This window comes from Thamnophis elegans, chromosome 2 (genome assembly GCF_009769535.1).
Source record: "Thamnophis elegans isolate rThaEle1 chromosome 2, rThaEle1.pri, whole genome shotgun sequence".
NCBI lineage: Eukaryota > Metazoa > Chordata > Lepidosauria > Squamata > Colubridae > Thamnophis > Thamnophis elegans.
Window position 1 is genome coordinate 143,517,907 of NC_045542.1, and position 13,951 is coordinate 143,531,857.

Genomic DNA, 13,951 nt, shown 5'->3' on the forward strand with positions numbered 1-13,951 from the left:
CAAGGGCAGCCCCATGTAGAGCGCATTACAATAATCCAGTCTTGAGGTCACAAGGGCGTGAGTGACTGTCTCCCGATCCAGGTAGGGTCCCAATTGGTGCACCAGGCGAACCTGGGCAAAGGTCCCCCTGGTCACAGCCGACAAATGGTGTTCTAAAGTCAGCTGGGGAAATGATGAATACCTGAGACCAGAAGCCCTCCCCGCTCCACCTGAGAGACTTGCTCTTTAGCTTCTCTCTCATTCATCTCATTTGATGAAAATAGGGACAACAGGACACAGTGGAAAGCATTCTGTGCCATCTACAACAGGTGGGTCCTTAGGGGAGAGATCAACCTTAAAACTGTATCTCCCCTACAGTATTTTACACTAGCTCAGAGTTCCCCAACCTTTTTGTTGATCAGGCGGGGCTGGGGGGGGTGGGGGACAGAAAAGTGTATTGTTCCACATGGGCAGCTGGCAAGCATGCGCAGGTCCATTTGTACAAGCAATGGGCACGCTTGTCTGTTGCTCGTGCAAATGGAGTGCACACACTCACCTGCTGCTCGCATATATGGAGGTGCTCATTCACTATTCACACAAGTGGGGATGGGCACGCTCACTCACCACTACTGCGGCCTGGTTCCAAAGGGCTCACGGCCCAGTAGTGGGCCGCCGTGGCACGACAAAACCACGCTCGACTAAAGTGCGCCCGATTACACCGCGTTGCTGACGTCATCAACAGGGCGACAACAGCGAGCGCGGAGAAAGAAGGGTGCTTTAAATAGCGCTTTGAAAGCAAGCTGATTCAAGTTAAGGTAAGGGTTAGGTTTAGGGTTAGGTTAAGGGTTAGGGTTAGGTTTAGGGTTAGGTTAACGGTTAGGATTAGGTTTAGCATTAGGTTAAGGGTTAGGTTTAGGGTTAGGTTAAGGGTTAGGGTTAGGTTTAGGTTTAGGATTAGGTTTAGGGGGGGTTAGGTTTAGGGGTTAATTTTAGGTTTAGCGTTTACATCGTGCTTTTTTCTCCGTGCTGTTGTCGCGCTGTGATGACGTCAGCTACGCGGTTTCGTCGAGCGCCCTTTAGTCGAACGCGGTTTTGTGGTGGAACTGTGGGCCGCAGCCTGGGTGAAGGGGACTCCTGCTCTAGATAATCTTTAAAAAGGCAAATGAGAAGGGAGGGAGCATGTAGTACAGAAAAGATGAACAACAGGGTAATTATTATTATCCTAATACCACTTTACCCCACAAAGACGAATGGCGGATGATTCAGGCCATTGGAAAAATAGCTTAACACCTAAGCTAATGAAAGTGTGGGATTTGTTGCCTCCCGCTGTAGAGGTGGCTAATGTAAAGAGCTTTAGGAGATGTAATTCAGCTGTTGGTGGCTATGAGCTCTGATGACTGTTTATCAAAGAGACAGCAAGACACCTCTGGATACCTGTTGCTAAACATAGAAGAGTTATCGTTGCCCTTTGGGCTTCACAAAGGCCTGCTGGCCACGGTGAGAAACAAGATGCAGCAGCCCCAGACTTTGGTCTGACCCCAGCAGGGCTCTGCCTATGATTTCCTCCTCCTTCCCATCCCCATCTCTGCACTTCTAGGTGCAGAGTGCAGATGAATTTGACTCAAATGACTACTAGAGCTGCAGGAGCAGTTAATTCTGCTGCAGTTGCGCTCAGAACTCAGAAGGGAAGGCATCAGGATAGAAACCAGGAGACCAGGAATTCTAGTCCTGCCTTAAGAGGCAAAGTCAGCTGGGTGATCTTGGGCGCTTGATCTTAGATTTAAGAAGAAGGCAAGGATAAACATTTCCAAAAATATTGCTAATAAAAGTGCATGCATTTGTCCAAGCAGTTGCCAGGAGTCAAAACTAACTCAAGGATGCGCTCACACACACACACACACATACATCTCTCCTTTTGAAGGTCTCCTGAGGTCTTTCCCCAAAGCTTTAGAGATGATGTGTGTATCTGGGGGCTTTGGGGAGCTATCTTGGCCTCAAAGAACTGACTAACAGACTGACATCTGTCTTTGTAGAGGCTGAATCCATAGTGCCAGTCAAATGCCTAGAAGGAACGGAATACAAGCCCATTCACTCAGATGCAGAAAGCGCACAGCTCCAAATTACAATAACCTGTTCCCACTTTCTTTCCTTAAACAAGAAACCTTTGCAAGCCTCTCCATTTGAAACTTCATAATGAGCAGTCCAAAGCAACATGGACTAATAAAGCCAAGGTGGCGCAGTGGTTAAATGTAGCACTGCAGGCTACTTCAGCTGACTGCAGTTCTGCAGTTCGGCGGTTCAAATCTCACCGGCTCAAGGTTGACTCAGCCTTCCATCCTTCCGAGGTGGGTGAAATGAGGACCCAGACTGTGGGGGGCGATATGCTGACTCTGTAAACCGCTTAGAGAGGGCTGAAAGCCCTATGAAGCGGTATATAAGTCTAACTGCTATTGCTATTAATAATCTGCAGTCTCAAAACCAGGTGGCTAAGAAGAAGGAAGAGCCCACCCGATGAGATGGGAAATGTCTCACAAGCAATTTCTAGGACATCAATTTGAAGACCAAGATTGTTAGAACTAAAAGGAAGAAATATAAAATGGGTTTATTTAAGCAAAGTTAAAATAGATATATTGTTGTCTCTGGTAACCCCTTAATAGACTTTTCCTGATATCAGGCACTGAAATGAGGGTTCTATTTGTTTATAAATAAGAGATGGGCTATAGGAGGAAGAGAACATTTGTTGTACTTTAAAAGGTGGCAATTTACTAAAATGGTTAATTTTATATTTTCATGAAGGGGAAAGTCACTTTTTTTATATATTACTTTCTTTATTATATTCTTATTTTTCTTTTCTATTTTTCTCCCCTCTCTTTTGCACCTTCTATTGTTTCTTTTTATTCTTTCATGTTTTGAGCTTGTATTAGTTTTTATTGCAAATTGTAATCTTTATTAAAACTACTATATACACTGTAAAAAGAAAAAAAATATCTGTATTTTAGAACGTTTCACAAAGATGATATTTTCAGTGAAGATTTAAGAGCGAGAAGGAAAACAGAAGCCTTCAAAATGAAAAGGCATCAAGCTAAATCTTCAGACTTTGAAAAGCTTTGCATCACCTCTGAAAGATTCAAGGATTTATTTTTCTCTGGTGGAAAGGAATAAATGGGGTCATCCACCATGCTTGGCCCGCTTATACACAAAGGGAGCTTAGAGAGGATTTTCATCTATCAGTGGAATATAGCAGAAAAGTAGAGAGATGAGAGGGCTTGATAATTGTTTCTGCTACTTTCTTCCTGTGCAACTCTCCCTGAGCAATTGTTAAAAATAATCCATGATTACCAAACTGATTATGTCCTATCGGGATAAATCAATATATTTCAACTTTATCCACAGTGGCAGCGACTAATTCACATGGCAGCATCTGGTTCTTTCTCCAGAAGTTCCCTTTGGTTTGGGCAAATTCAAAGATTTAATTTAGCAACTACAGTCATGTGACTTTTCAATTTCTAGAATAAGACAATTACAGCTACGCACGGAGAGTGTGTGTGTGTGTGTGTGTGTGTGTGTGTGTGAGAGAGAGAGAGAGAGAGAGAGAGAGAGAAGCATTGCATCATCTTCAAACTCTTGACAGCAGAAATACAGATGCACTGGAAGGGTAGGACATCATAAGTAGTTGTTTCCAAAATGGAATATTGCAATTTGCTTTATGTAGGGCTGCTTGTGAAGATAATTTGGAAATCTCTACCATGTGGTGATCAGAGCAACTGGCTATCGGTTCGTTACTAGGCTTAATGCTAGTTCACTGAATCGTGTGAGGTAGGGCCTTCTCAGCAAATCCAGTTAAAAGAATTCCTTCTACCTGGTTTTTGTTAGCCTCTCTATCAACCTGTACATAACCCCGGATGTAGTTTCTGTCATTCACAACCATTTCCGTTAGTAACAGTACACTTCCCTGAAGTATCACATAGAACAGTGTTTTTCAAACTTGGCAGCTTTAAGACTTGTGGACTTCAACTCCAGAATCACACAGTCAGCCATGCTTGAAAAACACTGACAGAGATTCTTCCAACTTTCCATTGTGTATGCCACATTGTGAAGCTTTGCCCTGAAAAGCGGCTTATAAACATTTTCAGTGAATAATGATTTCTGACATAATCTTTGTCAGATGCATATATCCAGTATGTCTAAAGGGAGACCTTTGTAAGGAGACGGACTTCTACTAGTGAATATGTATGCCCATGTGGAAGATTGCTATAGTCTACAGTGCTTTTCAGATATGGTAGAATGCCAGCTCTGAATATTTCTACCTGAAGGGTGCCAAAGGAAAGGAAGACTCATCTAGAGAATATTAAGCTCAAACCAAAAGAACTGTCCTAAGCACCCATTGACCCATCATGACTGAAACCATCACTGGTTCTTAAAAGAGGTTCTCAGAGCTCTTCTGAAGGATGACCTTGAAAGAACAGAGTTGTCTGTTGGGTGACCTTATTATTATTACTTATTATTACTTACTACTGAAGCACTTTCGGTTACCTGTTCAGGGTACTCTTTTCTTCTCCTACCTACTTCTACCCCAGTAGGCCATCTTCATGCAGATGAAGTAGCTGTGAGGGTACCTATCACTCGGGCTCCCTGGCAAGGCTGAGATTTTGAAAACAAAAAGCCTGCAAGTGCCATCTTAGGTATGTCTCCCCTAGGTTCTGGGTGAGATTTACTCCTTATGGCTGCAGCCTACATCTACTAAGTGTTTGAGGAAGCCCAGACAAAAATGGCAATGAAGGATGGGCCTCCTTTGGAAAAAAGCTACCCTTTTCCTCTGAGAAAATTCTCATGGTAATCCAGTTCTCTTCTTATTCAGCTAAAATCTAAATATTGCAAAATCATTGGAGCGGATCCAATTTTATGATTTTTTTGAGACGGTCATTAAGCAAACACGACAGTCATTAAGCAAACCCATTATTCATTATGGGATGCTTTTTGCTGGAAACTTGGAAGTAAATGTGGGTTGTATCATGAAAAAAAAACCATCATAAATTGGGGTCACATGACTGTGAGGCCCTGCAAACAGCCATAAATGTGGACTGGTTGCTGACATCCAAAATGCGGACATGTGACCAGGGGAACTTGGAAACTGGGTCTCAGGCAGTGGTGGGATTCAAGTAATTTAACAACCGTCTCTCTGCCCTAATGATTTCTTCCAACAACCAGTTCACCAAACTGCTCAGAAAGTTAACAACTGGTTCTCCCGAAGTGGCGCAAACTGGCTGAATCCCACCACTGGACCTAGGTACCTTTTGGGGGAATCTATTGTAATTGTAACCAGTTGCTAAATGACTGGTGGTAAGCTAAGGATTACCTGTAAGGCAAAGAACTCTAAAAAGTTATGCTATCCCAGCCTTTCCAAACCTGCCTTTCTAACACATTTTCTTGGCTTTCTCTAAGATGGAGAGCTTATTTTAGCCACCTTGGACTTACTCAGCATTGCAATGTCTTCTGGAGTGCTGACTCGTTTAGTGTTGACTTAAACTTAATGCCTTTCCCCAACACGTGTAAGCACTCATCTGCTTGTTACAACTCTTGGCATTAAGTAATTAAATAGTTGTCGTAATTCTAGTGGTCTTAGTGCAGCCAACAGGCCAATGTCAAGAGAAGGTTTAAGCCTTCGTATTTTACCTCAGATAGGTAGGAGGTTTTGCCATTGGCTAGGTGGAGGCTTTGTGAGGAGTCAGCATCACACCCTAGATGGAAATGGTTATTTCTACAAGGTGTTGATGGTTGCCTCTCTCTGCTTGCTGCAATACTGCTCACCTCTACTTTGCACTTTGGTCAGAGAGTTAGCACCAAGCTGTAGTTTCTGGTGATTTTTAATAAGGGTCCTGTATCTGCCTCTCATTCTTCATTGTTTTCAGTGTTTGGCACTCACCAGATTTGCTATGCAGTGGGTTGATACCACCCATCCCAGCTTTCTTGGCACCTAGTCTGAAATTTACCCCTACCCCTTACTCTTTTGTGGCCTCCGTCAGGCAGTGCTCAGCCCCATCGCTACCCCGTGGCCGCCCCTTGCAGCCTTTCCGTGGTGGCTCCACCCAGGAATTGTGGATGATTGTGCCACCAGGTGCGGGATCGACTTGCAGCGCTGACACCACTCGTTTCTTCAGCTTGCTGCGGAGTACGTTGCGCAGTTTCTGGCGGGTAAAGGCATAAAGGAGTGGGTGGAAGATGGTTGTACCATAGGCCATGGCCAGGAAGCAGATGCGCAGCTTGCCCAGCAAGGGGCTAGGCCCGAGGCACAGAATGAGCAGGTTGACAATGGACAGAGGTGCCCAGCACAACAGGAACGTTGAGATGATTAGCAGGGACATGCGGAAAACACGCCGCTGGCGCTCCCTCCGGTCACGGTGGCGCTTCACCGCCCGACGCAGTGCGATGATCACAGAGACAGAAGCCTGTACACCCATCGGGGGCGGAGCTGGGAGCGTGGGCATTGGCTGGGACAGCCTCTTGGTTTCTCCAGCGCTGATCATGCTGCTGCTGCTACTCAGCTCTACTGCTTTCCGTCGCTTCCTCTTTTTTGTCTTGCGACGCTGGCTGCGCTTAAAGGTGCTGCCAATGCTGATATTGAGAGCTTGCAGGATCTTGGCGTAGGTCACCAGCATGACCGCCATGGCTGCAAAGAAAGTGGGGATCTGGATGGCAAGGTGGTAGGAGGTGCCGAGCTCAGCGTGGAACTCTTCTGGGCCAACACACAGCACAGTACGGTTTTGCCACACGCTGGCGTGTCCAAACTCGCCTTCAAGGAAGGGTATAAAAAATACAGTCAGGGATAGCACCCAGACTCCAGCCAGGAGTAGAATTGCACGGGCTGGAGTGAGCACACGCTGTGCGGGACGAACCGAAATGTCGTAACGGTCCAAGCTGATCACCAGGACGTTGGTGGCTGTTGCCACGCTGCTGAAGGTGATGCAGGCCTCGTGGAAGCAGCAGAAGAGGGTGGCAGCACGATCGGGCGGCACCAATATGACCACCATGGTGAGAGGTGCACACACCACGCAGATGAGCACATCTAGTACATGCAGGTTCATGGTGACCATGTTGCTGACTGAGTCAACCAGGCCAGCTTGCAGGCAGTAGAGAACCAATACTGTGAGGTTGCTGCTGACCCCAAGGACAATTTCCAACATCAGGAAGCCTGTCAGGGACACCTGGAAGCCCAGTGGATAGGACAGGGACCAACTGTGGTCAGGGGTTACCCCGTCTGTTGTCTCCAGGATGGTGTCAAACATGGGACTCTCCATGGTTGAAAGAGGCAGAAGCACGTGGGCATAGTCCTTGGACTGAACTGAGCGTTACAGACAGCAACCTTACCTATGAAGGGGGGGAGAGAGAGGGAGAGAGGGAGGGAGGGAGGGAGGGGGAGAGAGAGAAACCATCAAGAACCATAAACGTAGCAATATTTATTTTTTCAACAACGGACCTTGCACTAAACCCACAAACCTGCCTTGAAAATATAATCTCAAAGCATCACAAGGAGGCCACGTTCAGGCAAGATTTTATTCCTGGTTGTGGTATTGATTCATTTTCTGACTTCCTAGGATACATGAAGCCACAAGATGGATTGGGTTTGCACGGTGTACTCAATAATGGAAGAAGAAACAAACACCCAATATTAAAACTAATGAAGCTTAGCCTGTTGTACACACGTGGTTGCTAAGGCCTAACAGCCTGCTTCAATTTCTCGTGTGAATCGAACCAATTAATCCTGCAGAAAGGTGAATTTTTTTTAAAAAAAAAACCTGAAACATTTCAGCACCATCATTTGAAAAGAAGATGCAATCTGTGCATGTATTTTTCACTGCCCATGTATGCCTTTTCTGCAGAAAAACAGGACAGGATCAAGCATTTTTAAGTTTTTAAGTTTCTCTATCATTCAGGATAACTTGAGCTCTTTTTTCAAGGAAGAGGTTTTCCTCTTCCCGTTTTCCTTAGCAAGACTTCACCTACTAGTATGCACTCACAACCAGCGAACTAATGTGTTGAAGCTGACTAGACTGTTTGCTAAGGACACCAGCCAGATGAACACCAATGAATGCTGGCAGGCAGAGGCAGATTTTTTTTCTTATTTTCCACCCCCAAAACTAAGGTGCGTCTTATACTACAGAGCATCTTATACTGTGAAAAAATATGGTATATTCTTTTGGAATATTTTTTATAAACCTATTTGGGTAACCTTAATATTTATCCCTTCCTCCTAGGTCAGTATCTATTCAGTAATCTTGACTCACACAATCCTGTCATTGACGAGAGAGAGGGGGGGAGAGAGGGAGATGAAGGGAGGGGGAGGGAGAGAGAGGGAGGGAGGAAGGGAGAAGGGGGAGGAACGGGAGGGAGAGTGGGAGGGAGGGAGAGAGGGAGGAGGGAGAAAGAGGGGGGAGAAAGGGGGAGGGAGAGAGAGGGAGAGATGGAAGGGAGAGAGAGAAAAGCACTACTTATTCTTAAGTAATCCAAGTGGGTTGAAACCTTGAGAACCTTACTGAACTTAATTAATATTAACATTACTAATTTATTATTACTGAATCTTATTAAAGGTCAGCATGTCAGCTTGTACAAGTTTTATTTATTTATTCCAGCCCTGAGGCCAGATACAAACAAGATATTGAATAAAAGAAGTATTACATCTATGTATATCTGTTTAGGGGAGGAAAAGAATAAGTATCAAGGAGTCTAACAATAATTAAAACATAATTACTAAAATCAATCAAAATAAAATACTGTTATAAGAAACCCCCATCCTAAATAAGGGTACGGTGTATAATACAAATGGTGGCACAGAACTCGGCGACTTGAGAGGTTATTTTCAAGTACTTGTCTGAGAGAAGGAGCATTACATAGAAATCACACTCCTTACTTGGACATTTCTTCAGGACACGACCTAAAAAGGGTATGGGTAGCCAGACAGGCAGTCCTCGATTTACAACCATTCATTTAGTAGCCAAGGTTACAATAGTACTGGAAAAAGTGACTTACAACCGTTCCTCGCACTTACGACAGTCAGAGCAACCCTGTAGTCATGTGATCAAAATTCAGGCCCTCCACAACCAGCATCGACTTACAATAGTAGCAGCTTCCCGGGTGTCAAGTAATTGCCATTTGAGGCCTTCCCAGCCAGCTTCCGGCAAGCAAAGTCAATGGGGGAAGCCTGATTTGGTTAACAACCGCACGGTTCACTGAACAACTGCAGTGATTCATTTAACAACCATGGCAAAAAAAAGGGTGTAAAATGAGGTGTGCCTTATTTAACAACCTCCTTGCTTAGTGATGGGAATTCTGGTCTGAACTGTAGTCACCTGTACTGTATTTGAGATATGGCCAGTGAATATAAACCATTTAGTGCAGGGGGCTCCAATCTTGGCAACTTTAAGCCTGGCAGACTTCAACTCCCAGCTTTGCTGGCTGGGGAATTTTGGGAGTTGAAGTCTGCCAGGCTTAAAGTTGCCAAGGTTGGAGACCTCTGATTTAGTGTACTTGGCCCCTAGGCCCTGGTTGATTTCTCCACCTATACTAGCCACTTTGGATCAATTCAGCTTGCTGTGAATCTTTTCTTACAAGGGCAAGTTCAACAATTTACCCGCGTTGGGACATCTCATAGGTTTTTTTATGTTCTTAGTAGCGAGTAATAACTGAGGAGGCAGAGGATTCAACTAACTGTTTATTAACACTCAACTGTAAACTAGTAGAACAGAACGGAGAACAAACCCCGCCTGACAGCTATTTATACTTGGAGCTGTCAGGCGGAGGACCAATGGGAGGGCTGTTTTTTCCCGCCGGCCAGCAGGCGCGCCTAAACCAATCAGGGCTTTTTCCTGGTTCTTCAGCAGCTGCTGGTCGACTCTCCAAGGACACAACACCCCTGGATTGCGCATGCGTAGTCCCGAAGGTATCCTGGGCATCTGCACATGCGCTGAGATGGCCTTTCAATGGGTGTGCCCGCCGCCGGAGGAGGAGCGCCGGACTCATTGCGTGGTCGAATAGGCAAGGAGGATCGCACTGGAGGCCCTTCCTCGAACATGGCGCCAGCTCTTAAAGGTAAGGCAGCCGTCGAGATCGCAATGGGTGACGCTCGGTTAGTCTTGGTATTTTGTGGAGCTTCTGGCCGGCAGTTGGCATCTGGAGAACCAACTAGGCCAGGCGTGGCTGGTCGGATAGGGAACCTCTCTGTCTCGCAACGGCAGAGTTGGGTAATATGGCGGCGCCAATGTCTCCCATCATCAAGTTGGATCCTGTTAAGAACAGGGCCCCGTTACCTCTGTAATGTGCCCGGGCAGCTATTTGGGGTCGCCAAAAAAATTCTGCATGAACACTCCCTCCCCCACCAGAAAGGATCTGGGGTGCTCTTGAAAACGGAAAGTGGAAGCGGCATAAGAGGGGTGAAGACGATCCAATGTTGTGCATAGTCTACAACCCATTAATAGCTCCACAGGGCTTTTGCCCGACACGGGGCATGGCGTGGAATGTTGAGCCCGAAGATAGGTTAAAATTTTGGTAGACAAGGGAAGAGGTCCCTTGCAGCTGAGGGCTTCCTTAGCAGAACGTACAGCATGTTTGGCTAAGCTGTTCCCCAAAGGGTGGAATGGGACGACCGGAACATGGCAAATTCCGAGGCTAGCCAAATAAGTTTGGAACTCTTCAGAGGTAAACTGCAGATTATTATCCAAGACCAGAACGTCCAGAAGGCCGTGCGTGGTGAACAGGGCGTCCAAAACTTGAATGGTGGCCTCTGAGGTTGTGCTTCGCATTGAGAAAAGCTCGACCCATTTTGACCAAGCGTCAATGACAATAAAGAAGGTTTGGCCGGCAATTGGACCCAAAAAGTCCATGTGGAGATGGCTCCACGGTGCCATGGGCATTTCCCTTTCCCTGTGCAGAATGGAGGGAGGTGCTGGCCGCACGCTTTGGCACTGTATGCAGTGCTAAGCCCAGCTAGCAATGTCGTTATCCATGGAGAGCCACCAGACATAGCTGCGGCCGAGGATTTTCATACGCACAATGCCTGGGTGCCCCTCATGGAGGCGGGTCAAGATAGAATGGCGGAGAGCAGAGGGAACAACTACACAGGAGCCCCAAAGGAGGCAACCTTGGAGGACTGACAGTTCGTCACGGCGGCGGAAGTAAGGCAGGAATTGGACATCCCTGGGGTCAGATGTCCAAGCTCTGTGGACCGCATCTAGAACTTTGGAGAGGACAGTCTTGTAGAGAGAACTGTGCAATGTCAGTGGCTGACATGGGAAGGCGTAGGTCGTCAATAAGACAAATAGAATTTGTTGGGGCGTGGTCAGAGACCATGATGGGCAGCGGGCAGCGGCTTAAAACGTCCGCATGAACCATGTGTTTTCCTGGCTTATAAACTATAGTGTACGAGTAAGCAGCCAGGAACTCAGCCCATTGGGACATCCGTGGAGAGATGATTGGGGGGGGGGTAGGCCGATCCCCCGCAAGGATCCCCAGAAGGGGTTTATGATCAGTTAGGAGTGTGAAGGGCCGGCCATATAAATAGTGGTGGAACCATTTTACTCCCGCTACGGCGGCCAGTGCCTCCTTATCCAACTGGGCTGTTCAGGCTTGGATAAGGTGTGGGAGTAAAACGCTATAGGGGCCTTTGACCCGTCGGGGTATGAGTGACTTAAAACTGCCCCAACTCCAAAAGGAGATGCGTCACAGGCCAGTAGTAGGGGTAGGTGTTCATTATATTGCGCCAAGACGGGGGTGGAAGTCAATAATTTTTTGACAGCCGCAAGCGCATGCGCCTCGCAGCTTGTCCAGGTCCACTGAGTGGAGCTGTCCAACAACCTGTGCAGTGGCTCCGCCAGGAACGCCTTATGAGGGATAAAGGAGGAATAGAAATTTAGGAGGCCTAAAAAAGGCCTGCAACTCAGTCTTATTAGTGGGAGTTGTGCGGAGAGTATGGCGTCGATCTTAGTTGGAGTTGGGTGAATGCCATACTGGTCGATCAAGTAGCCTAAAAATACCACCGTGGGAACCCCTAGTTGACATTTTAAGCATTTCAAATGGAGGCCGGATGCCCGGAAACGCATCGACAGCCCAAAGAATTTTGGCGAGTCCCGATCGGTCAGCTGCAGCGATCAGGACATCATCAAAATAAGGGATGACCCTGGGAATGCCATGGAGCAATCGTTCCATGAATCCCTGGAAAATCCCTGGAGCTACGCTAATACCGAATTGTAAGCGCCAGCATTTAAAAGCACCGCGGTGCGTGACGATAGTCTGCGCAGCCACAGTGTCATCATCAACGGGAAGTTGCTGGTATGCCTGGGTGAGATCTAACTTTGCAAAAATTTTACCTTGGCCTAAAGAGTGTAAAACATGTTGCACCATGGGCACAGGGTATGGATGTGCCTGTAACGCCCTATTCACGGTCGACTTATAGTCTGCGCAGATCCTAATGGATCTGTCGGACTTAAGTTTGGCCACGATAGGGGTCTCCCACTGGGAATGGTCTACTGGTTCCAAAACCCCTTGGGCCAGCAGCTTGTTGAGCTCGGCGTCAATTTTTTCCTTCAATGCGAGTGGCAACCTCCTGGCTTTAAGGTGAGTGGGTGCCACCTTAGGATCAAGATTTAAAGAAAGAGGGGTGCCAGTATAACACCCTAAGGCTGGGTCAAATACGTCAGCAAATTCGGAGACTAAGGATTCAAAATCATATGCCAATTGAGTTGAATGAATGCCTGAGATGGACAGACCTAGGGCCTTGAACCAGTTGAGCCCCAGTAAAGAGGCTAGGAGGTTCTGCACAATTATAAGAGGCAGGAGCCCCTTGAATTTGCCATAAGAGCCGAGGTGGCGCAGTGGTTAAATGCAGCACTGCAGGCTACTGCTAGATCAGCAGTTCAGCGGTTCAAATCTCACCGGCTCAGGGTTGACTCAGCCTTCCATCCTTCCGAGGTGGGTAAAATGAGGACCCAGATTGTTGGGGGCAATATGCTGACTCTCTGTAAACCGCTTAGAGAGGCCTGAAAGCCCTATGAAGCGGTATATAAGTCTACTGCTATTGCTATTGCTATACTGAATTAGAAAACGGCCACATCCTACAAGTGGACTGGGGTTTCCCTGATAGTCCCTCAAATGACAGGTGGAGGGTGCTAGCTGGTGCTGGTGGAGATGTGGCAGAAGGGAGTGCATGATATCCCATGACATGATGGACCTTGCTGAACCCATGTCCAGTTCCATTGAGCAAGGCTGGCCTTCAACCAAGATCAGGAGGTGTAGCTTACCACGACCTCCCATAGAAGTTGAGGCAGAGTCAATGACCCACTCGGGGCTGGTGTCATCAGCATCCCCAATGGTGAAGCAATTTTGATGCCTGGCAGAGGCTGGTGCAGCGGAGTGTCGGACTGACGCGGCTAGATCAGGTCCCCGAGAATCAGGAAACCCAGAACGGCAGACAGCCGCTATGTGGCCTTTCTTCCCACACTTTTGGCAAACAACGGAACGGAACCTGCAGGTAGAACGTAAGTGCCTTCCCCGCAGCTGAGGCAGCTTCTTCTGTCTTTGTGAGAGAGTAATTTAAGGCGGTCTATGGTCAGGTCTAACTCAGATTTTTAGTCATCAGAGTCTTGTTCATGGTGAACAAATGAGGCAGGAAATGGCGTAGCAGGTGTCTGAGGAAATCTGCGGAGGTCGGGGATGGACTGGTCGGCCATTTCGGAGGCACGAGCTTCATCCACAGCAATCTTTAAACTCAGTTCCGACCGGGAGAGAATCCGCTGGTGGAGATTTATGTCCTTGAGACCGTAAATGAATTGTTCAAGCAGCGCCTCATGCAAATCAGCGAACTCGCAATGGATGGCAGCGGCTCTGAGAACTGCTATGTAGTGGCTGATGGACTCCCCCTCAGCCTGAATACATCGACAGAAAAATTGTCGGTGAGCGAAACGGGAAGGTGTATGCTCGTAATGGG

General features: G+C 47.1%; 1 protein-coding gene across 1 annotated transcript; it reads right to left on the reverse strand.

Moving 5' to 3' along the window:
- Positions 1–5,978: 5,978 nt before the first annotated feature.
- On the reverse strand, positions 5,979–7,307 carry LOC116502744 (G-protein coupled receptor 22-like). Its single transcript, XM_032208650.1, has one exon. The coding sequence runs from the start codon at positions 7,272–7,274 to the stop codon at positions 5,979–5,981; it is 1,296 nt and encodes a 431-aa protein (XP_032064541.1). The 5' UTR covers positions 7,275–7,307.
- Positions 7,308–13,951: the final 6,644 nt, after the last annotated feature.